The following is a 23,067-nucleotide window of genomic DNA, read 5'->3' as shown; positions in this document are numbered from 1 at the left end:
CGACCCCATGGACTGTAGCCCCCCAGGCTCCTCCATGGGATTCTCCAGGCAAGAATACTGGAATGGGTTGTTGTTGCCCTTCTCCAGGGGATTGTCCCGACCCAGGGATCAAACCAGTGTCTTTCATGTCTCCTGCTTTGGCAAGTGGGTTCTTTACCACTAGCAACACCTGGGAAGCCCTCAAGTCAGGGATCTGGTATTAATTGAGAAATACAGATTGTTGTTGATGGGTAAGAGGCTGGTTCTATGTGCCTCAAAGTTGTAAAATCACTGAATTGCATACCACACATTAATCACCTTGCTTTCCTTCTTGATGTTGTTGGCCTTGTCATGACCTCTCCACAGGCCTTAGGACCTCCAGGAACCAATGTAGCCCTTGGCCTGTCCTTTAGCACCTTTCATCTCTAATGTAGCCATGGAAGGAACTTGAAGAGGCTTGAAGGCATTTACCAAGGCTAGAATAGCCAGCCTAGGCCTACTGAGGTCCAGACCTGTGCTCCTGGGACTGTACTGAACTCTGGGGTGATGGTGGCTGATTTGCAGACTGAAGGGGTCACAGACTCCCTTTCTTCTCAAAACCTGCCTCAGAATGATGCCCAGATAATGTTCTAGAACAGATGGATGAGAGATAGCTAAGTGGGAAAGAGCATCTTTGTTTGAATCTTCTGTGTCCAGAGTATGCTTAGGCCCCTTTGGACAGATTTCTGGTTTATGGTTGTGGTTATTTTGTTTTCACTTGCTGCTCAGCAGAATCAGCATCACACAAACACTCATTATCCTCAGCCCCTTGGCAGTCAGGGCACTTGGTAAATCCCTTGTAAAGTGCTCACGTCTGCAGATTATTTTCTGATGCATCTGGCATGAGTTCCAGATTGATGGTCCAATAGCAGCTATAAATTGCTCCCTTTGGGCTTGCCTAATTACTGCTGGCATCGTGGGTGAGTAAGGGATTAAGAGTCTCTTCTGCATTTATGGGGCAGCAGGTCCTGGTGAGCTCCCAAAGCATTTATCTGTCATTTCCCCAGAATACCCTTGTTAAAAGTTGGGAGCAAAACCTCAGGAGTTGAAGGGTTGGCGGCTAGACATTGTCTGGTGGCATTAAGCTTCTCGGTTGATTCCCTCCAGGAATTGTAAAGAAACCATCTAGTATTTGTTGCCTATGGATGACTGTAGGGAAATGTCAGCTGGTGTCACAGTGTTATAAAACACTGCTGGCTGCTTCTGATTGTCTTAGAGGCAAGAGGGCAAGAGGCTACTCCGGCCTTATCCCACCACGGCTAGGTAAAGAGTCACTCAGTACTCTGGAGGGCTTCTGAGGCTGTGAAGGTGTCATCTTCCTTGCGTGGAGACGAAGAAGGGAGAGGAATGCTATACCAGTGCTCAGAGCCTCCTGAGTGCACCGTGGTGTTCATTCACTCAGCAAGCATTTACTAAGCACTTAGGATTGTGTTAAGTGCCAGAGAAATAAAGATGACGGAACCAGTGTCTGCCCCCAGGAGTTCAGTCTGAAGGGGAAGACAAACACATTAACATCTAATTGCAGACTTCAGCTTGGGAAGTGCCACGGTGTAGAAAGGCAGGAGCAGCTGGGCAGCGCAGGACAGGGCTTGGGGAATGCTGCCTGTAGGAGGAAATCTCTGCTGGCTAAAAGGATAATTAGGAGCTGGAGAGAAGTGTGGAGGAGAAAGCATTCCGGGTAGAGGGGCAGCGTCTGGGCGAGACAGAGCGTAATGTTCTCAGAGAATCCTTCTGGAGCTGCTCGGGGCTTTTGGAGAATAAGGTGTGTAAGGCAGACAGTGGTGAAAGGACTTTGACTGTTCTGTGGATGGGCTTCCCTGGTGTCTCAGACAATAAAGGATTTGCCTGCAATGCAGGAGACTTGGGTTCAATCCCTGGGTTGGGAAGATCCTCTGGAGGAGGACATGGCAACCCACTCTGGTACTCTTGATGGGAGAATCTCATGGACAGAGGAGCCTGGTAGGCTACAGTCCATGGGATTGCAAAGAGTCGGTCACAACTGAGCGACTAAGCACAGCACGGTGGATGAACCACACGTCATGCTTTTGGTAGGAGGGTGGCACGATCAGGTTTTGAGGTGTCAGTGTGGCAGCCATGGGAGGGGAATCAGTTGGAGGTCAACAGCCGAGTGGATGCCTGACAGTGTGGTGATGCTGGTGGCAGCCCGAACTAGGGCTGGTTTGCGTGGTAGAGACTCAACAAATAGTTTAAAAGATTAAATTTAGGGAGCTCGATGGATCAAATTTTATATTGGAAAGGTGAAGATAAGCAGGAAAGGAGGAATTCAGGATGGCACTCAGATTTCTAGCTTGAGATAGAAATGCATATTTGAGAGAGTCATTGGTGTCTTCCCAGGTGGTGCTAGTGGTAAAGAACCCTCCTGCCAATGCAGGAGACATAAGACATGTGGGTTGCGGGTTTGATTCCTGAGTTGGGAAGATCTCCTGGAGGGAGGGTATGGCAACCCACTCCACTGTTCTTGCCTGGAGAATCCCATGGACAGAGGAGCCTGGTGGGCTACAGTCCATGGGGGCGCACGGAGTCGAACACAACTGAAGCAGCTCAGCGTGCACGGTGTCTATTGGTCAAATAAAATTTGGGGCTTAAACATTCTCATGCCTCTCTCTATATTCCCATAGACAGCACAGCCGTTTAGTGTGTCTGGGAGGGGCAACTCCAGGGACTTCTGCAAGGTCACAAGCGGAGAAACAAAGTTGTGGAGAAAAGTAGTTAGCTGAGGGGACCGAAAACAGAGATTTGTGGTTAATCAAACCTCAGCTTTGCAGACCGCAGGTTTAACCTGAGGAAGTCAGGAGACAACGGGGAAACGAGGGATTTGAGATAAGGTGGAACGCTAAAAACAACTTTCTTTGAAAAATCTCATTCAAAAGATCACTCAGCAGAGCACCTTAGTCAGTCAGTGACTCAATTCTTTCTCCCCAAACTCTGGTCCCAGCTTTCCTGTGAATCCTCTGGGTGGCCATTGGTATTTTCAGTCTTTCAAAGGGGTGCATGTGCAACTGCTCTAACATAGAAAATCAGTAAACATTTAAGTAAATATATTTAACCTATATTGTTCAGCTGCACGTATAGATTCTGTCTTTTGTGTATTTTAAAGCACTGGGAAATTATGTTTTATGTATGGGCTTAGAAGCTGTCTTTGAATCACCTGCGACTCCTGGAGTTGGTCATCCCAGTTCCCATTTATGGAGCCCTTCTCCTGGGCCAGGCCACATGCAAAATACTTTTCGTTCATTCATCCCTTCACTGAATTCTTGTAGGAGGTAGAGATTGTGATTCACATTTTATAGATGAAGAAACTGAAGTTCAGAGAAGTCTAGTAACCTTCCCACTGTCTCATGAAAAGTACCAGGACTCAAATCTAGGTTCTCCCGGTTCCAAAGCCCATGCCGTTATTTATAGATGGCTCTGAACATTTAAAATGCCATTCAGATATGAAGGAATTGTCACTGGTGGTATCCAAGAGGGAGTTCCCGTGGCTTTCTGCTCGGCATGGTGTCCCTCTTCCTGTGAGACAGAAGCCTTGAACTTCAGGTGTCCGGCACACATACCTCGTTCAGCTAGTTTCACCCAGTCTTGCTGGACAGGGAAGCACTGTTTAATGATCAACCAAAGTCAGACAAATGCAGGTGGGCCTTTCCAAGTTAGAAATGGAGATTTGATTTCTTTGGAAGGAGATGGCAAGATATGGCAGAAAAAGGCATGTCCTGTCAAAAGTTCTGTTGGAGGCCACATATCTGGGTATGAATCTCAGTTCTGCCTCATTCAGTATGACTTCAAGCCAGTTGGTCTCAGATTCTTAATTCTTGTTAAACAGGCATAACACCATGTAACCTCCACGGGTTACTGAGAGCAGTGACAAAGTGCTTGGCATGTAACAGACGCTCAGTAATGTTTTCCTCCCCATCTGTGGCCCTGAGTGATTATGACACCTAGAATGCCAGACGTGGAGAGAAACAGACAAGATTCAGAGTCTCTCTGGGTCAAGGGGTGGGAACTCTTAGGAGGCTGCCTCTAAACAGGTGGTTTTTTTTTTTTTCCTTGGTTGGAAGATCAAATGAGATATAAAAAAGCTGGGACACTCAAAAATGGGGTAGGGGGTGTGGGCAGTCATGACCCCTGTGTCAAGCTCTGGCCTTAACAAGTATGAGGGAGGGACAATGTTGGGAAGGTGGGCTGTAGATCAAGAGCAGACTGGGGTCTTTATGTTTCCTCCCCAAAGAGGCGAGGTGTTCCAAGGCACTGAGACGGTCCCCCATTTGAGAGCAATTGGAAAAGCCAGGAGAGATACAAGACTTGTAGTGCCTCTCCCTAGCTGATATGACTGGTGCTGGGCCTCAGTTTGTCCTTCCATAAAGCAGGAGTCATGCCTCTCCCACGTGTAGTCTGGATGTAGGAAGGGATTCATTAGGTTTTATGACTTGATGATAAGCTCCTGGATTTATAACGAGGCTCCTGGAAGTCCAGACCCAGTGGTACTGGGTGGGGTGGAGTGCTGTCCCCAGCTGGCCACATGGGCAACTCACAACACCTATTAGGCTTCTTCTGTATGTCAGATTGTCTAGGAATATGTGAGATCAAGGAAAAGTCCATGCCCTCAGGAAGCTTACAGTCTAGTTCAAGAAATAATACAGAATGTGAAAGATGAGTAGTAATATGGGAGTGAAATCATTTTTTTTTTCATGAAATCTTACAGTTAAAAGATCTAGCATAGTGCTCAGATCAAAGTAGATATTTATAAGCCATAAGTTTTCCTTTTTTGGGTAAACATATAAGAGTTATTGCCAGACAAAACAAGACTTCCAGTTGGCACAGTGTATGGTGCCTCGAAGACACTGAAGGGATGATGGAGTGTAATTGTGGATGGGAAGCGAGGGCAGTAGCCCTGCAGAAGTTCAAGGGACGGAGTGTACAGAGGTCTGGGTTGTTTGAAGGGGGCTTCATGAGGCACCTTGATCGTATTAATCCTGAAGGATGCATACAATATGAAAAGGTTCAGAGAAAGGCTAGAGGAGGCATTTTGTGAGAATACAAAGTCAGGGTCAGACCTGGGTTCAAACCCCAGCTCCATCACGTACTAGCTGTGTGACCTTGGGCAAGTTCCCTGGCCTGCCTTTCCGAGCCTTTGTTTCCTCACTTGTAAAATAGGAATGATTTTGGTCCTAACTCCATAGGCTAGTTGTGAGAATTAAATGAGATAATTTATATAGAGTTCTTAATCTCAGTTTTGTCAATAAATGTTATCAGCTTTTGTCATTATTCCGTTTTTCATTTTAATAGTAGTGTCATTAGTATCCTAGTCATGCCCAGTGATTTACCTTAGTTCCTAGGACCTGTGTCATCTGGCCATTCCCTGCCTGCTGTAATTTCCTCAAATATGCTTTTGTTCTGTTATTGCAGATCACTTGGAGACTCCTGGACTTTTTATGGTGTTTTGTACTTCTGTATACTTGCAAATGCCATGTCCTTGCCTAGAATATCACCATCTTCCCCTGCTTCATTGCTTTTGCCTGACTTCCTCCTGCTTGATGTTTTAAGAGTAAATCCTATAGCATTTCTTCCAGGAAGCCTTACTTGACTGCTCTGTTTTGTTGCCCCCCTGGGGTCCCACAGTGCCACATGCTGCTGTTTGACAGCAGTACTGTGTGCACCCTCCCTGGCTTGCTGATCTACCTTGCCCTCTGGATATAAACTTTCTGAATATAGGGATCCTACCTTATTTATTTTTATATTTCCAGCTCCTAGGTTAGTGACTGGCATATAGTTATTTTCTACTAGTTGTTGAATAAGAAATCCAAGCCAAAAACAAACAAAAAACCAAGAAGAACACAGCTAACTTTATGTGTAACATTTATTACCTAGTTCTGATTTAAATGCTTTATGTATACTAACTTATTTAATTGTCATACCAACCTTAAGAAGTAGGTACTATTTGTACCTCCATTTTACAGATGAGGAAACTGAGGCTCATAGAAATTAAATAACTCTTCCAAGGCCACAGTAGTAAGTGATGGAACCAAAGTTCATACTAGGGCAGTGTAGCTCCTCATTCTGTGGTTTAGCCACTCTTTGAAATATGTGATATTTATTGAATGCCCAAGAAAAAGTGAAGAGACATTAGCTGTACATCACAACTCCATGAACACATACTAAAAGCATTAGGGAATGTGTGGAGACACTTTTAGGGGAGAGTGTAAACCTTCCCACTCTTACTTATGACAGATTTGCTAGAGAAGGTGGAATTTCTCCTGTAGTGAATTGGATGAGGGGCATGGCTGGCGGCTGGGAAGGAGATGATCTCTGAGGATGATGGAGGAGAAATCTTAGGGAAAGGATGAAGAGTATATGTCTGGGGAAATTCAATTTGCTCAATCTTTATTGAGCACCTACTGCAGTGATCAACAAGCTGGTGATGATGATGCCTGTGCTCAGGAGCTTGTGGTCTAGTGGACTTTAAGATGCGTCTGGTTAGACAGTCAGGGGAGTGTCTTAGACTTATAACATGAACTGAAAGACAGAGTTGAAACCCAATGAGAAGTGGGAATTTGCTGTGGGAGAAGCAACATATAAGGAAAGTGATTTGGGCTGTAGCTCATAATGCAGATTATAAGACCAGAAATAGAAAGGACAATTGTGAGAAGTTGGATAATCCCCTCCAAAAATAACCAGGGACTGAACAAAGGACTTGGTGATGGATGTGGTAGTAGCAGGATCAATCAGTTATTTATTAAGCACCTGCGCATGATTCAGAGAAGGATAAGGCATGACCCCTCCCCTCCAGTAGTTGTAGTCTAGTTGAAATAAAGGAAACACACACATGAAAATGCACTATATGACCTCATTCAGTTTGTGTTGAGATCCACAGTATCAGTGACCAGGTATTTTCTTTCTCTTTGCTTCACTCATCTGGATTTCATTTCTAAGGTCCCCTCATTTTCCAGAATAGCTGCTGAAGTTCCAGTTATTGTCTCTGCATTCCAGGCAGCTGGAAGCAGAAAGGAGAAAAAAAAGGTATACTCCCTCCCTTTAATGATACTGCTCAGAAGTTATACACACTACTTCTGTTCACAAACCACATGGTCACATAGCCACATCTGAATGCTAGGAAAGATGATAAATATATTAATTCTTTGTATTACAAAAAAAATTTTTTTTACTGAAGTTGATTTACAATGTGTTAATCTCTGCTGTACAGCAGAGTGACTCAGTTATACACACATATACATTCTTTTTATATTCTTTATTGAATTTAGTTCCCTGCGCTATTCAGTAGGACCTTGTTGTTTATAGAAATGTATTAATTCTGGGTTGGTAAGTGCTCAGCTAAGCATTGGAGGTTCATTAATAAGGAAGGTGAGAAGAGGCTGGGGATAACAAGCAGGTCTCCGCCTTATCATTCTTCACATATAATTATGCTTTGGAGCTCAGAAGAGGGACTGAGCTATGTCGGTAGTCACAGAGTTGGATTTTGAGTCCAGTAGTAATAGGTAGGGATTCAGAAGATTGCGGAAACATGAGTTACAAGTGAATCCTATGACTCCAAGAGAACCCAGGAGACAATGAGCTGGTCAGAGATGCTGGGGCCAACCTGGAAAAAAATCTTAGCTCTGAAGCTCTTTCTTATCTAAGATGCTGAGAACAGTCAGCCAAGGAGTTTAGGTTTTCTTGTGTAAATGGTAAGGAGTCAGAGATTTCTGAACTGAAAAGAAGCATGATTTATCTTATGTGCTAGGAAGTTTGGAAATTCCATCCACATGCAGGCTGCAAGTAGGGATGCCAGCTAGAAGTCTATCCCAGAAGGTCAGGAGTGTACAAGGGCCCATCTGATGGTGGCCATGGGAGGGGAAGAAAAAAGGTATGGATGAGAGACCCTGGGAGAAGCACACTTGGGTCCTAGTGAGTAATGGCCTGTGGGCCAAGGAGAGAGAGGAAAATGTCTTTTGTGGGGTGTAACCCCAGAAATGTTGTGTCCTCTCTGAGGTAGCACTGCCTAAGGGCTCCCCCTGCGGGAAGGCAGAATATGGTGAAGAGAAGGGTCAACCTTGGTTGGCTACACGGACAGTGTAAGTCTGCCCCAAGACGCCTTGGCTTTGGAAAAGCCAGCGGCCCCCAGCAGAATAGTTTCCATTCTGCGTAACTGGGGAGTGTGTGGGTCTGGCTAACCGCGAGGAGGGGCTGAGGAGCCAGCAGAGAGATCAAGTTGCTGTGGCAGTGGTGTTTTTCAGCTGGGGCTCGGGGCCCGTAGCTAACAAGAGTTCTTCTATCTGAGATTGTATGCTTCTTGACTGAGTAGGCCAAGAGGGCGTCCTTAGCCAGGGCCACGTTACCTGATGTCAGGTGTAAGGCCAACAGCGTGGCAGAGAGCAGAGCTAGGGGGCTTTGCTGGCACTGGGGACCTGACTGACTTCCTGCACCAGTTCAGGATCCAAGGTGGGAGTCGACCATGGTGAGGAGGAGGCCTCGGGGGTACAGTTGTATCTGGATAAAGCCACCTCTTCGTTTGATTGACACAGGCCTTCCAGGACCTTGCCTTTACCTGACTTCCCTGGTGTGAGTTGCGGAGCTCAGCCTGAGACATCTGGCAAATCCATCTCTTTTTCCTCCAGGCTGCTCAGGGACTTGGCCCGTAACTGCTCAGCAAGTCATTTCTGGTTATAGAGTCATCAGTGACCACAGAAACACGTTCTCCAGACAGGGCTCTGAAAGCTGGCTTTTCTTTGGTAGCTTGTCCCCAAAGTGATAGCTTCAAGCAAACAGAACCAGAAAGTCAGCTCGAAGCCGCTACAAACACTTAAGTCAAGGAGCACCCACTTCTCTGATGTCTTTTGTCATGAGGCACTGCGGTGAATTTCCCGCAAGTCTAGTCGGGCAGCTCAGGCCTCGAGGAAACGGTGTGTGTGGTGAGCGCCGTGTCACATGCATGAGCTCCTGTGCTGGGGCTGCACAGGAGGGAGGGGAGGAGGCAGGGGAGCTGCTCTGTTGAGGCTGTGGGATTTGGCGGCACCAGGGCTCCAGGCCTCGCATCTAGGGAGGTGACTGCTCCCGGTCCACTCCTTCCTATTCTTCAAGTGTTCACCCCACTCCATCATGGGCAGGGCTCCCTCTTCCTCCAGCCAAGTGTCATGAACTGTTCTTGTGATTTCCTTTCTGCTGCAGGGCACTTCTTCTCCCAGAGCCTTTCCCAGTTGACTCGGGCTCATTTCAGGCTCTGTCTGTCTCATGTTATCTTCTCCAAACCTGAGCTCTGAAAAGAAGGATGGGAGGGAGGAAAGCGAGGAGAGCCATCCTGAGCTTCGTCTCCTAGGTTGGCCGCAGAGCCTGGCTCGGCCTGTCTGCGGGGGCTGCATTGAGACCTGGCTGCCGACCCGGCCCACTTCCTCCCTGCACTACACCCACCGGTCACAGGGCTGGGGAAGCTGTGCTTCCCATGTCTGGACCTTCTTAATTTTAGCTCTTGGACCTTTGCTCAAACACTCTGATTTTTTAAATTTCCTTTTGCCAATATTGTAGTTTTGGGGGACAGTTGGGAGGAGCCGTGCTGAAAGAGTGAGATAAACAAACAGTGACGCAGAGGCGGCGGCAGCGTAAGCACCGGGCTGGGCCTGGTGTCTGGGCGGGCCGGGTGGAGGAGGCCTCCCGCCCTGTACCCTGGCCAGCTGGCTTGTGTTAAAGCGCTGGCTGAAAATAACTCTCATTGTCTGGGAGCTGCTACCGCGGCAGGGCTGGCTATGGCCGCTGAGGGGGCCGGGGTAGCAGGAATGATGCCTCCCACCTCCTTGGGATCCCGCCCTTTGGGAGCAGCACCCAGCTGGCCACAGCTGCCCCTACTGCCCACCAAGAGAGACACACGTGGAGGGGAGGCCTGGCCACTACTAACCCTAGGTCCATTTGGCGGCTGGGTGTGGGCCTCTGTGCTCAGTGTTACCTGCTTCTCCATTGACTTGGGGGCAGAGATGTTGCTTTGTGAGGGGCTCCTGGTGGGAATATGGTACTCTAGTTGCTCCTCCAGCAGTCTCCTGGACTCCCACACCTCGTACCTCCTCACCACCTCTCCTCTGCCATCCGCATAAGGGACTGATCTGCAGATGCCCGTGAGGACTTGCTGGCAGCTGTGACCAGGGGCCAGGGCTCAATAGCATGTGGTGCCTGGGACAGTACCTCATTTCCCCTCTGGGGAGGATCTAGACTCAGCTTCCCAGGGCTCCCTGCCCCATGGGCTGAGCATGGTGACTGCGGCTACCACTCCAGGGAGAAGTGGCCAGCCATAAGGGCCTCGGTGGGGAGGTGGTTCTGAGAGGGAAAACATTAAGAAAACCACCAACTCACATTCTATATTTGCTCAAAATGAACAGCCCCTGCCTGCCTTTCCTTAAGTCTCCAGAATCCCCTTTGCAGGAACATTTCAGCCATCTCTCTCTCTTTCTCTGTCTCTCCTCAGAGGAGCTATGCCATTTTAGCCTCTGATCCTGAAATTTATCATGACTGACTAGGACCAGTAGAGGCAGCTGGGAATTTTGGGTGGTTCCTATCTCTGTTTGTTGGGTTTTCCCCAGGCTTGGCCCAAGGAGACTGGCAGAGGAGGGGTGAGTCCCAGCACAGGACCCACAGCTTTGAAGGAAACTCCAGCCCCACCGGCATTTCCCTTCCCCTGCGGTGGGAAGGAAGCGAGGAGGGGCTAACTGGCTGGGGGTGCAGAGCAGGAAAGGGAAAGGAACCTCTGTGACCAGAGCCAGCTCCCCACTCCTCTGCTTCTCTGGGGCCAACAGGGTCGTGTGGGGAGAAAGGAAGCCTCGCTGCGGGGACTGGGTCCTTGCTCCCATGGAAGGGGTTGGCCCCTAAGCAGGGTGCTTGGCCTGGCCTCAAACTGGCCGTAAACCAGAGCCGCCTTGCTGGAGAAGCATCAGATCCACCCCTTTCTGCTTCTTCCTGTTATAGGTTTTTATTTTAGACTTCTGGCTGGTTCCCTCTGATTTAGGAATCAGTCCCAGAGTTGCTTTGAGTCTGAGTTCCTCTTCTCCCGTCTCCCTGGAGTCTTCCCCTCCCTCCCCAAGGACAGTGATGTTTTACTGCCTCCTTGTCTTAGCAGCGAAGGATCAAAGCAGGGGTGAGGGGTTGCTCTGTCCTCAGAGTGTTGGGAAGCAGAGCGGAAGGAGGAGGGACAGAGGCAGGAATAGAGGACAACCAGGGAGAGGGCAGGTCCTTGGGGTGTCAGAGCATCACTCAGGGTTTTTAGGAGGAGCGGGGAGGGAAGTGTGTTGAACACCCACAGTGTTCCAGACTTACTCGGACCTAAAGTATTTATCATTTAATCCTCATAAAACCCTGTGAAGTGGTGAGATTATCTCCGTTTTGTGAATGAGCTCTCTGAGGTTCTATGACTCTGAAGAGCTTCAAGTCGATCTGGAGCTCGCTGGTTCCACATCCAGTGTCCTCTGCTCCAAAACAGCTGAGTCTCCTTTCTCTTCAGTGAGGGTTTCAGAGAGGAGTTAGCAAGAACTCAGCCCGGCTTCTGCCTCAAGAGAGCCTGTGGTCTAAGAAAAATGTCAAGGAAGCAACCTCTGACTGAAACCGGAAGGAAGGTTGGCAGGTTTGCTCCCTGGCTGTCCCCGGAACTCAGGAAGCTGCCCTTCCTCAGGACATTGAGCCCTGCTGGCCTCACACGCAGTATCTGGTGGAAGCAGGGGCCCCGATGCCATGGCCTGGCGGGGAGAAAACTGCCAAACCCTGGCCCTGCCCGTGATGGGTGGCTCCCACCCCCCACAGTCCATGGCTGACTTCTTGTGAGTGCTGGAGGCTGGGGAATTCCCCCACCCACTTTCTTCCCCATCACACTTCAGTTACAAAGGAGAGGAAACTACCCTCACTGCTCAGAAGCATCACCCAGAGCTCTAGACCGGAGGACGTGGGCCTGTGGTCAGAGCTGCTTCACGCCCCTGCCCCTGGTTTCTGTTTGCTGGCATCCCTCTCTCCTGGGCATCTAAAGTCTGGCCAGTTTCCCGAGGTTCCTATTCCATGCTCTTAGGCTGGAGTTCCCAGAGGTGGTGACCCTGCTTCGTCTTTGAAGCCCCAGAGGACCAGACGTTTTCTCAGTGGTTCACCTGGTGGGGAAGTGTGAGGCCCCAGTGGCTGAGGGAGGAAGTTGGTGTAGACGGGATGCGATGTCTGCCACAGCTGCGACGAGCTCTCCCTCCCCCTCCCGAGTCACGTGCTTCCAGGGGAGACTACCCTTTTCTGCCTTCATGGCGCAGACAAGGGAGAGAGGTGCAAGAGGACAGTGAAGCCACCTCAGGCCGTGCGCAGAGCCAGAACCAGACCTGGTCCCACGGGCTCTGCGGGCTGCAGCCTGGCCCTGCTTAGGTGGGAGAACTTGCTCCAGGCCACCTTTGGTCTTCGGTCCCTGTTCTCTGGTGGCCTCCTGCTCCTGTCCTGCTGGCCACACAGACACACTGAGATCGGCCCTTAGCAGGGAGGTCCCAGAGAGAACACCTGGGGTTCTATTTGCCTGTCCGGCCAGGCCTGCTCCATCGGCAGTGGGGCGGATTCGGTTAGCCCCTCTTCCCTGTGGAAGCTCAGGCAGACTCACAGGGCGGAAGCAACCATGGGGAGAGGGGTGACGTGGTGGTCCCTTCCCCTTCTTTTCTTCTTTTCTGGGTTTCTAAATTCTTCCATTTCTAAACACTTGAACAGAGATCCCAACTCCACTTCCTTTTTCGAGCCATAATGACCCTGTTTCCAGCCAGAAGCTTGGCCCAGAGCTCAGAACCGGAACCTGTTTGTTTTTTTTTAAATTTATTTATCTTTGGCTGTGCTGGATGTTTGTTGCCGCTCAGGCTTTTCTCTAGTTGCACCAAGCAGGGGCTACTCTCTTGGTTCAGGGCACAGGCTTCACATTGTAGTGTCTTCTCTTGTTGCAAAACACAGGCTATAGGGCACACAGTCTTTAGGAGTTGCAGCTCAGCCCCCAGGCTCTAGAGCACAGGCTCAGTAGTTATGGTGCACAGGCTAGGTTGCTCCATAGCATATGGGATCTTCCCGGATCAGGGATTGTTAACCTGTGTCTCCTCCATGGGCAGGCGGATTCTCTACCACTGAGCCACTGGGGAAGCCCCACAGCTGGGACCTCTTAACCATAGGTTTACCGTCAACTTACTCTCCACTTGGTGCCTGTCATAGGGTTAGAGATTAAGGGTTGGCGATCATATGAATAATCGTACAATCAGTCCTTTAGATGACCGTGTGTGTGTGTGTGTGTGTGTGTGTGTGTGTAAGTCGCTTCAGTCGTGTCCAACTCTTTGTGACCGTATGGACCGTAGCTCACCAGGCTCCTCTGTCCTTGGGATTCTCCAGGCCAGAATACTGGAGTGGATTGCTGTGCCCTCCTCCAGGGGATCTTCCCGATCCAGGGATCAAACCCACATCTTTTGTGTCTCCTGAATCAGCAGGCGGGTTCTTTACCACTAACACCACTTGGAAAGTCCTTGAGCATACAACTGGCTTAATAGCATGTGTGTAAATAAATACCTAATAAATAGATACATGCAACAGAAATAAATGATGTTTAAGGATTTTCTTTCAATTTCTTAGAAAACAGAGAGCCTACTCCCAGGATACTCTTGCTGGTTTTGGAATAACTCAGAGCTGGTATGACTCCTCAGGATCCCGGGCACATACAATTTGTGTCCCCAGGGACAAGGATATCAAGGACCCAACAGAGATAAGCCAGGTGGTCACGCTTTGTTTACCTGGAAATTAGAGCTGAGCTTGGAGCAGTAGGTAAGGGAGAGGAAGATGAGGAAGGCCTTACTGTGACCTGCAGCCAAGGCAGCTAGATTGGGTAGAGGCGGGGCTTGGCTGGGCCGGAGTGGGAGGGGAGGGCTAAGGAGGGCAGAGAAGGGCTGCTGGTCTGGGTGGTGCTTGCCCCTGGATGCCTTGGCTTTCCTTCACTTAAACACTTGTGTTCCTGTATTCATTCAGCAAATGGTAGTGAACAAAATAAAATGACCCTTCGTCTGTCCTGTACTCTCAGCTAGAGTGTCTCAGTGAGGGGCTGGGACACTTCACTGTGTCTTAATAATTGGGAGCTGTGTTATAAGTAATCAGCACAAATGATTAAAGTACTGAAATCTTGTAAACTATTTCCTTAAAAGCTTGAGCAGTTATCTTCATGTTGATGTTCTGCTCATTCTTGGTGTCCTGGATGTGAAGGAAAGGGTTAGAGTTGCAGCATCTGCACAGGCTATGTATGGGTGGCTCAGGATTCACCCGGGGGGATGTGTGGTACAAGAAGCCTGCCCAGCTCTCAGGCTGTGGGGGAAAATTGATTGATGTTGTCACTTTAGACTGGTGACTTTCAAACTTTTTTGACCCGTCCCATGTTAAGAAACATATCTTATATTGTGTGTGTGTTTCATTCATGAAGCAAAAACTTTGTGAAACACTATTTATACTTCCTAATTGCAATCAATTCTGATACCTTAAATTCTTGTTCTATTTTAATCTGTTCATTCTCATTCAAAATAAAGTTACTCTTGACTGACTACACTGATTCCACAACCTGTGGTTTGGAAAACGCTGCTCAGCCAAACTGAACCAAACGTGAAGGGGAAACAGGAAGATCGTGCCCCTCTGAGCCTTTCTATTCAGCCATGGAATGTCGGGTGAAACCTGAGGGTTCAGGCGTGAGGAAAGCCTGTCAGCCCTATTGACTCAGGTTCTCTCCGCAGAGCTCCATGAACCTGCCTCCCGACAAGGCACGGCTCCTGCGGCAGTACGACAATGAGAAGAAGTGGGACCTCATCTGTGACCAGGTACAGGGTTTGGGACCGGAAGTGAGGCTGGGCACAGCAGCAGGGCCTTGGGCATTAACCACAGCCCTGGGGTCCCTTGAGGAACCCTGGCCTGGTCTTGGCCTCAGCCCATGCTTATTTCCTCTTCTAAAAGCACTTTCCTAACACACACAACTCATGCGAAGAGTTGACTCATTGGAAAAGACTCTGATGCTGGGAGGGATTGGGGGAGAAGGGGACGACAGAGGATGAGATGGCTGGATGGCATCACTGACTCAATGGACGCGAGTCTGAGTGAACTCCGAGAGTTGGTGATGGACAGGGAGGCCTGGCGTGCTGCGATTCTTGGGGTCGCAAAGATTCGGACATGACTGAGCGACTGAACTGAACAGACACAGGCTGGTAGTCCAAGTTCCCCTCAAGCTCCCACAAAGCACTGTCTTGATTTCTCCCCAGTGAGGTTTGTTGAGCTGTGAGGTCTGCTGTGGAGGAGTTTGGTGGTTTCCCCAGCAGAGCTTGTTTCTGCCTTTCCAACCAGGGTAAGGTCTGTGCCTGGCTGACGAATCCAAAGCGCCATTTGTCTTTCACTCTGCTCCAGACCTGGTGAATAGCAGCCTTTTTCCCATTACTTATAGGCCTCTAGGGATGAGAAGCCCCGGTCCTCTAGTCTTCTGTTCCCAAATCTCAGAATGTGAGGATTGGAAGCTCTTTCTACATGAAAGTGTTTAGAGCCAGAAGAGAAAAGAGAGATTTTTCAGTTAGATTAGAATCAAGAACTCACACCTGTGGCCTTGCTTTTTCCCCTCCGTACATTTGAAGATGACAAATCATGAGTTTTTGAACTCAGACAGGCCTGGCTGCAAGCAACCTCTTAATTTTTAACATAGAAAATTACTTTAGACTCAAGGTTACTGGGTCTACTCAGTAACTCAAAGTTACTCATCGAAGGAGGAGAAGATGGCAGCAGAGAAGTACCTGAGGATAAGTCACGGAGGGGAACTTACGGTGTGGGGGATGTTAAGGGCCAGGTGACAGCTTAAGGAGTCCCCTCACATCAGACACTGTGGGCGCCCTGCTTCCTCAGCACTCTTCTCAGAAGCCTGAGTGTCTGTGCGCACACACGTGTTTCCCTCACAGGAACGATTCCAGGTGAAGAATCCTCCCCACACGTACATCCAGAAACTCCAGAGCTTCTTGGACCCCAGCGTAACTCGGAAGGTGAGGTGCGAAGCAGGTAGCCCCATCTTGCTGTCCTTTGCAGTCCTGTGGGATTTAGGGGCAAGCCCTGTGGCGTGGGTCAGGACTGTTCTGAGCAGCAGGAGCTGGGCTTCTGTGTTCTGGGCTGTGGGGGAGTGGCTGGCTGGGAGCAGATGGAAGGACCATCACCGCCCTCTTGAGTGCCTTCCCTTTCCTTTTCTGCCCCTTTTGCTTGTATTGTAAAGTTGACTTGGGGGCCCCCGTCAGTGACAGAATCCTACATTCACAGAAATTCAGGAGGAGAGTGCAGGAGTCAACCAAAGTACTGAGAGAGCTGGAGATCTCACTGCGGACCAACCACATTGGGTGAGTCCAACTTTGACCATCAGAGCCTTTCCACCTGGCCAGTTAGGACCCGGCGTGCACTGAGGAGAGTTTGCCTGTTTATCTCCTTGCTGTGGGGCAGAGCTGCCTTTTGAATGCCTTTTGGTTCCCCAGAGGGCTTCAAACTGTTCCTTTTCTGGCTTTTCTCCCCCTCAGCTCTGCCAGCTGCTGACTGGATGCTGCTGGCAAGCCTGAGGCCTCTCCTGGGGTCCTCAGTCTGTGGCTTTGAGTGGAAGACATTCCCACAGCAGCTGAGACTGGAGTCTGCCTGTGGCCTGGGGCTGGGCCAAGGGAGGCCCAGAGAAGGCTGGGAATGGGGGAATGTATTGCATTGGGTTGCTGAGACCTGGTTTGTGGACTGTTTGGTGCCCAGAAGACTATTTGCTTGATTATAAGACAATTTTAGTTCATGAGCAGAATCAGCTTCCTGAAACATCAGGGAAGATCTGAAGCAGGTGGACCAGATGCTGAGTGTCTTCTGTAATCCCAGACCCAGGTCCTGTCAACCTGTTGGCCTGGGCCCCTAGAAACTACATGAGTCTTTTTCTTTTTTTTTTCCAGAGGAGTGGGGACCCAGGACCTGCTGAGCAGGCACAGGTCTAATGTGTGAGATACAGGGAAAGAGCTACAGTCTTGGATTCATAAAACTGTAACCAGCCAGGGTAAATATAGTGAAAGTGAGAGGATGAGAGAGAGAGCAAGCGTGTGTGTGTGTACACAAAGGACAGTGCGGGACCTCACTGTGACAGAGAGCTGCAGGCCGTACTACAAATCTGGCCTGCTCATTGAGAGCTCACAGGGGTGAGAAGTCTAGCCTGGGGTGGAGGTGGGGGTTGCTGGGCAGGTTCCAGCCCCAGAAGCCGGAGTCGAAAGAGCCAAATGACATCATCTGCCTTCCCTTCCCGTCCCGCCTGGGCTTCTAGTGCAGGCTACCTGAATGCAGTCAGCTGCCTCCTGCAGTCATGGGAGAGAACAGGAGAGGGATAGTTGCTGGCACAGTCGCTGTGCTTGGTGGTCAGAGCTGGCTCTCACACCTCATCCATGAAGCCACGAGCCACACATTGAGGACTGAAGCTAGGAAATGTGTACCTCAGCCTTCACCTTTATTTGGTGAAGCTCAAGGAAGGAAAAACTGCAGTGGCCCATCAGCTGCCCCACGTGTGAGAGCACGACACAGATGACAGCTCCAAGCTCCACCCTGCCTTCATCCGGAGGGCCTTTACCCCTCCCTGCTTCCTCCTCCCTCATGCCCTCCCGTCCTCCTCACCAAGTCCTGCTGCGTGAGGAGGGGGCTCTGCTCTTCCCCGGAGAGGGCTGTGGAGCAGTGTGGGACGGTCTCCCCAGCCTTCCGCCTCTACCTGCTGCCGTCCTCTCTGGCCATCGGCCAGGCTCTGAGGCCAGAGCAGCGTGGTTCCCAGGCCCAGGCCTCTCAGCAGCTGGCACGCAAGCTAGAGATCCCAACCGGGTCCTTGGTTCCCAGGAGCAGCTCAGCATCTGGCATTTGAGGAGCTCCTGTCATTTGAACTGTGCTCCCCTGGTGGAGTTATGTGGGAAGGCCAGGACGCTTCCTGGATTTCTGGGCAGGAAGAGTGTGTCAGGCTGTCAGGCAGGGCGGTGGGAGCCCAGGGCAAGGTAGCAAGAGGGTGATCCTGCCTCTGAAGCAGCCTGATCCGCCCCAGGACCTTGGAAGATGGGGATTCGGGCCTGGAGCGGGACAGGCTGGGAAGCGGGGTTCCAGAGCTACCCCAGCTCCTCCTCCCCCTGGTTTGTGTTGGTTTCACAGCCTTGCTGAGGTGCCCTTTGACATCTCCTCAAAGTGTCAAGATCCCGAAAATAGCAGTGGAGACTCAGACAGGAAATGAGAAGGGGGCGGGGGAGCTGGAGAGCAGACAGACAGGAAACGGGAGGCCTGTCGGCCCCCAGAGAGGAAGCTAACTTCAGGCAGCTCCGGTGTCAGTCAGCCTCCTCCGCCAGAGCTTGCTGCCAGATCTCTGCCGGGCCTGGCGCTTCGGCCCGGCCTCTCTCTGCAGCCCGGGTGTGGCCATCCAACATGGCGCTGGTGTCCCAGCTGTGGGGGAGAAGCGGCCTTGGGGGGCTGTTCGGCACAGCTGGCCTAGAAAGAACCCCAGACTCTCAGAGTGAAGAGGGCACAGGAGAGTCAGGGTTTCATCCGGAGAGTTTTCTTTCTCTTGGGGTCCTGTGTGTCTACAGGACAGGAGTGAACCTGTCCTGTAACAATCCTGGGACTTGCTCCTGACTTTCCTTCCAGGGATGTCTCAGTTCAAAAGGCTTGAAGGCAGAAGGGTAGAAGTACTCCGGTCTGTTGTCTGTCTTCCTGCCTCCCAGGTTCAGTCCCTTAGAGGTCACAGCTGTTCCAGAATTACTTGAGTTCCTGACTGTTCCCCCATCCTTCTCCTATTCTGCCAGTCTCACCCGTGACCACACACAGAAACCCCACGTATCCCTCTGTTCACTGCTTCCCAAAATACCTTTCCTTGAACTTGGTGGAGAGCCCTTTGGCCCGGGATGCCTCTTTTCCAGAGCTCTCTTTGCCCCTCCCTGCGTGTCTTTTAACTGAGACTTCGGTTAAGTTGGGGTGCTCAGTTGTGTCCAACTCTTTGTGACCCCATGGACTGTAGCCCACCAGGCTCCTCTGTCGTGGAGATTTCCCAGGCAAGAATACTGGAGTGGGTTGTCATTTCCTTCTCCAGGGGACCTTCCTGACCCAGGGATCAAACCCACATGTCCTATGTCTCCTGCACTGCAGGCGAGTTCTCTACCTGCTGTGCCACCAGTTTGGGGACCTGTCAGCTTCCGTCAGGCTCAGCTCTGTCCAAGGACTGCAGTAAATGCTCTGTGTAACCCTCAGTTCCTCCCACAAATGTGGCATCAGGAAGGTGTGCCCAGCCTCGTGTTCGACACCAGGAACCCAGAAAATGATGGAGTGGGGGCCCTGGCTCTTGAGGAGGGGCTCCTGAAGGCTGGTTGGGCTGACATGGTGTTGGAAGGTCTGCATCTCTCCCCATCTCTGGCTCCCCCGCCTAGGGGAGGTCCAGCCAGATGACATGACCGTGGCTGGGTCAGCCACAGGCTTTGATCTTCAGAATTCTCCCAGCCTGGTGCTGAGTTCAGAGGATCCAAGAGGGGATTTTGTTTCACAGAGGCACCTTTTCCTGCCCCCCCCCAACCCACTTTATTAGCAGACTCCTCCACTATCTTTCCTTTATCTGCAGGTGGGTGCGGGAGTTTCTGAATGACGAAAACAAAGGCCTGGACGTGTTGGTGGATTACCTATCCTTTGCTCAGTGTTCTGTCATGTGAGTATCACCTGGGACCAGGGCAGGGGGACCAGTGAGGTAGGACACGGCCCCATTCTGCTTTGACTGGAACTGCCAGTGGTGAAGGTGGAATGGGAACCCCAGGCAACAGTGTGGGCACGGGCAGGTGGCCACGGGGCTGTTTGAGGTCAGTGACGAGTGCCAGGTGCCTGGAGTAGAAGGTGCGTTTTGGGGAGCAGAAGGCAAGTTGTGGAAGGGCAGCTCAGGATCCTAACCCAGAAGGCCCAGACTCCATGCTGGGAGCTGCCCAAGGAGGTGTCCTGGCTTTTGGGAGAGAGGACCCCCACAGGGTTCATTTACTTTGGGAGAGCTAGGTCTTCGCAAAGCCAGTTTAGGTCTCCAGCTGTGAGGGGGTTTCTCCATGACACCCCAGAAGCAGTGAGCATGACCTTTGACAGACTGAAAATGAAGCATTCAGGAGCCTTTTTCAAGCAGGTGGGGGTTTGGAGGCAGCTGGAAGTGAGTTAACACAGATGAAAAGGCAACGTGGGCTGGGGCGGGGAGTGGAAGGAACGAGGGCTTTCAAGCCAAAGCCTGGCGTGGGTCTCTTCAGTCCTTTACTATCTGCGTGACCTCTGGAAAGATTGTTGAGTCCTGTTATGTGAGAGGGGATCCATGCTCCAGGGTTGCTGTAAGCCTTAGATGATGTTGTGTGTAAAGCAGTCTGTAGTATTGGGAACATAGGCTGTACTGTGGTAGCCACTTTTTATTTGTTAATTGTTGTTATTTAAGGTAGTGTTCTCTGGAGAAGGAAATGGCAATCCACTCCAGGACTCTTGCCTGGAAAATCCCATGGATGGAGGAGCCTGGTAGGCTACCATCTACGGGGTCTCAAAGAGTCGGACACGACTGAGCGACTTCACTTTCACTTTCCCTACCATAATTACCTAAATATATGGAAAGAGGGATTATGTTGATCATTCACAGCGTGACCAACACATGCAGACCTGTACCCAAGACTTACCAGAGCCCTCGGGTGACCCATCATCCCAGTTCACCCGTGTCTTTCCCCACATGACTTGCCCCAGTGTAAGCGCTGAAAGTCCCTCATCCTGGGGAACTCCTCAGTCCGGGGACTCCGCCTCAGTCATGACTTTCACTTTTCTTGCTGCCGTCCTTGCCCTGGGCCATTCTCCTTCCTCAGCAGGTTTTTCCCTTCACCTCCTTAAGAGTTTGGAACTATTGCCCCTCCTGGGTTTGGCCTTAGTCATTTTTACCAGGTCATCCTGTTAAAACCAAGAGTGACCCACTCCCCATTCCCATCCCTGCAGAAGTCAAGCCTCATCATCCTTCTGTCCCTTAAAAAAAAAAAAAAAACTTACTCTTTTTATAGAAAGAAATGAAAAATATTTGCTGAAGCGATTTAAAAAAAATAATTCAGAGCTTTTATAGTAAAAGATGTAGATCATTTTTCCAAATAAGCCTATCTTGTTTGGAAAGCAAATAAATTCCAGCTGCTTGAAACCAAAATACCCTGGAACCTTAGTATTATAGTGTCCATGGCAGTACCTTTGACTGTGTTTTTAAAAGAAAGACTCAGGGCAGGCAGAAGGTAGGTAAGAGTATGTGTTTTGGGAAGGGTTGAGAGGAAAAGAGTGAATCCAAATAGAGTTTGAGTCAAGGCACTTATTTGTACACTGAACGTCCCAGAGTGCGGTTGGAGTGGGGAATACTATTTTCAATGGAGGGAGGGCACTGGCAAGTGGTTTCCCTGTCCTGGAGACTCCTCCGAGGTCCGCTTGAAAGCCCCGTCAAACATCTGACCGTCAGGATCCTGACGTCTGCTCCTCCTTTCTTGGGAACATTCAGGCATCTGCAGATACTCTTCCTATTTCAGAAAGCCTTGGCCTCTGTGACTTTGACCCTGGTGCTGTGCATATTTAAAGAGCCTGTTGGAAATGCTCGTTCTGTCCTGGGTGACCCTCTTCACGGAAGAGGACAGGAAAGGGGAGTGGGGCTTGTTTCTCAGAGGGGGAGATCCAATGAGGGGACCTGCAAGGGAGAACGCCCTGTGGGTTCATCATCTTGAGCTGTTCTCTTTGCTCTGGCCACACTCCCAAACTGCTGATTGTAGAAGACAGTTGGTCCGAGAAGCAAAAAGTGACAAAGAAGCCGTCCCAACTCTCTTAGGGACTAAGGACCCCAGTTCACACCTCTGCCCTCCTCCAAGGGAAGCTGCAGCGCGAGGAGCCTCTGAGCCAGGACAACCTAGAAACCTCAAGTAGAATCATGGAGAACCCAGCCATCAAAACTCAGTGCTGGGATGGGACTGTGGAGTTCCTCCTGAACATGGAGGCCTGTCCCTCTCTGGCTTCATCAGGAACCCCAGCCCCCTCCACTCAGACCTGCCTCATGAACATAATCCAGAACCACCCAGGCCCCCTCAGGGCATTGAGAGGCCTCTCCAGCAGCTGCTGTTGCCACCCAGGCCTCTCAGGACATTGAGAGGCTTCTCCAGCAGCTGCTGTTGCCACCCAGGCCTCTCAGGACATTGAGAGGCTTCTCCAGCAGCTGCTGTTGGCTGCCTAGTAGTACCTGCAATTGCCCAGTTCCCCACCGCTGCTCTTCGGGCTGTCAAGGGGACCCATGGCTTCTCTGAGATGTCCTGTCTATGGCTGGAGGTGCAGAAAGACTACCAGCTCCCCGAGTCCCTTCAGGCCCATGGGAGGTGACTCCTGGAGTTGCTTGGCCAGTGGGGAGCAGCAGCTGGTCTCCCAGCATCCCCATCTCCTCAGATGCCCGTCCTGGGCATGGCCCATGCCGCCTCTGCCCTGCTCAGCACACCTGTGCCAGGGGCTCTCCCAGCCAGGGCTGGGTCTCTGCTGCCCGGTTCTGCTTTTTCTTCTGGCTGCCCTTGCTTCTCGTGGCCCTCAAGGTCTAATGGGCAGGGGTGGGCCCGCCAGGGGCTTGGCACTGAATTTCTCCTGTGTGCGTGCATGTGTGTCCTTTCCTGCTCCAGGTTTGACTTTGAGGCTCTGGAGAGTGGTGACGATGGTGCGTTTGACAAGCTCCGGTCCTGGAGCAGGTCTATCGAGGACCTGCAGCCACCCAGCGCCCTGTCAGCCCCCTTCACCAACAGCCTCGCTCGCTCTGCGCGCCAGTCTGTGCTCCGGTATGTGTGCTCTCGCTCTGCCCGCCTGCCTCCCACCCTCGCCCCCATCCGTGCAGGTCCTGGGTAACGGCGGTGAGTGCTCACGCGCCTCCCTTCACTCTTGCTTCCAGGCTCAGCTCTCTTGCCCTCTGCCTGCCAGTCTGTCTCTGGTCTGTCCTCTCTGTCCCTTGACTCTGCCCAGCGATCTGTCCTGGGTAAGTACATCCCCCTC

The 23,067-nt window shown here is 50.8% G+C and overlaps 1 protein-coding gene across 3 annotated transcripts in view; it reads left to right on the top strand.

Moving 5' to 3' along the window:
* The window catches only part of FMNL3 (formin like 3), a 52,810-nt gene that overhangs the window by 16,907 nt on the left and 12,836 nt on the right, over positions 1-23,067 (top strand). For 2 of the 3 annotated variants that reach the window (XM_040234032.1, XM_040234031.1), the window contains exons 2-6: positions 14,763-14,846; positions 15,963-16,043; positions 16,312-16,388; positions 19,640-19,723; positions 22,704-22,856. In XM_040234032.1, the coding sequence (XP_040089966.1) occupies positions 14,763-14,846; positions 15,963-16,043; positions 16,312-16,388; positions 19,640-19,723; positions 22,704-22,856 (479 nt within the window). The remainder of the gene's footprint in view (positions 1-14,762; positions 14,847-15,962; positions 16,044-16,311; positions 16,389-19,639; positions 19,724-22,703; positions 22,857-23,067) is intronic. The other variant, XM_040234033.1, reaches the window with a different exon arrangement.

The sequence above is a fragment of the Oryx dammah genome, unplaced genomic scaffold, assembly GCF_014754425.2.
Source record: "Oryx dammah isolate SB20612 unplaced genomic scaffold, SCBI_Odam_1.1 HiC_scaffold_29, whole genome shotgun sequence".
NCBI lineage: Eukaryota > Metazoa > Chordata > Mammalia > Artiodactyla > Bovidae > Oryx > Oryx dammah.
The sequence above is the reverse complement of the archived record's forward strand: the minus strand, read 5'-3'. Positions and strand labels throughout refer to the sequence as shown.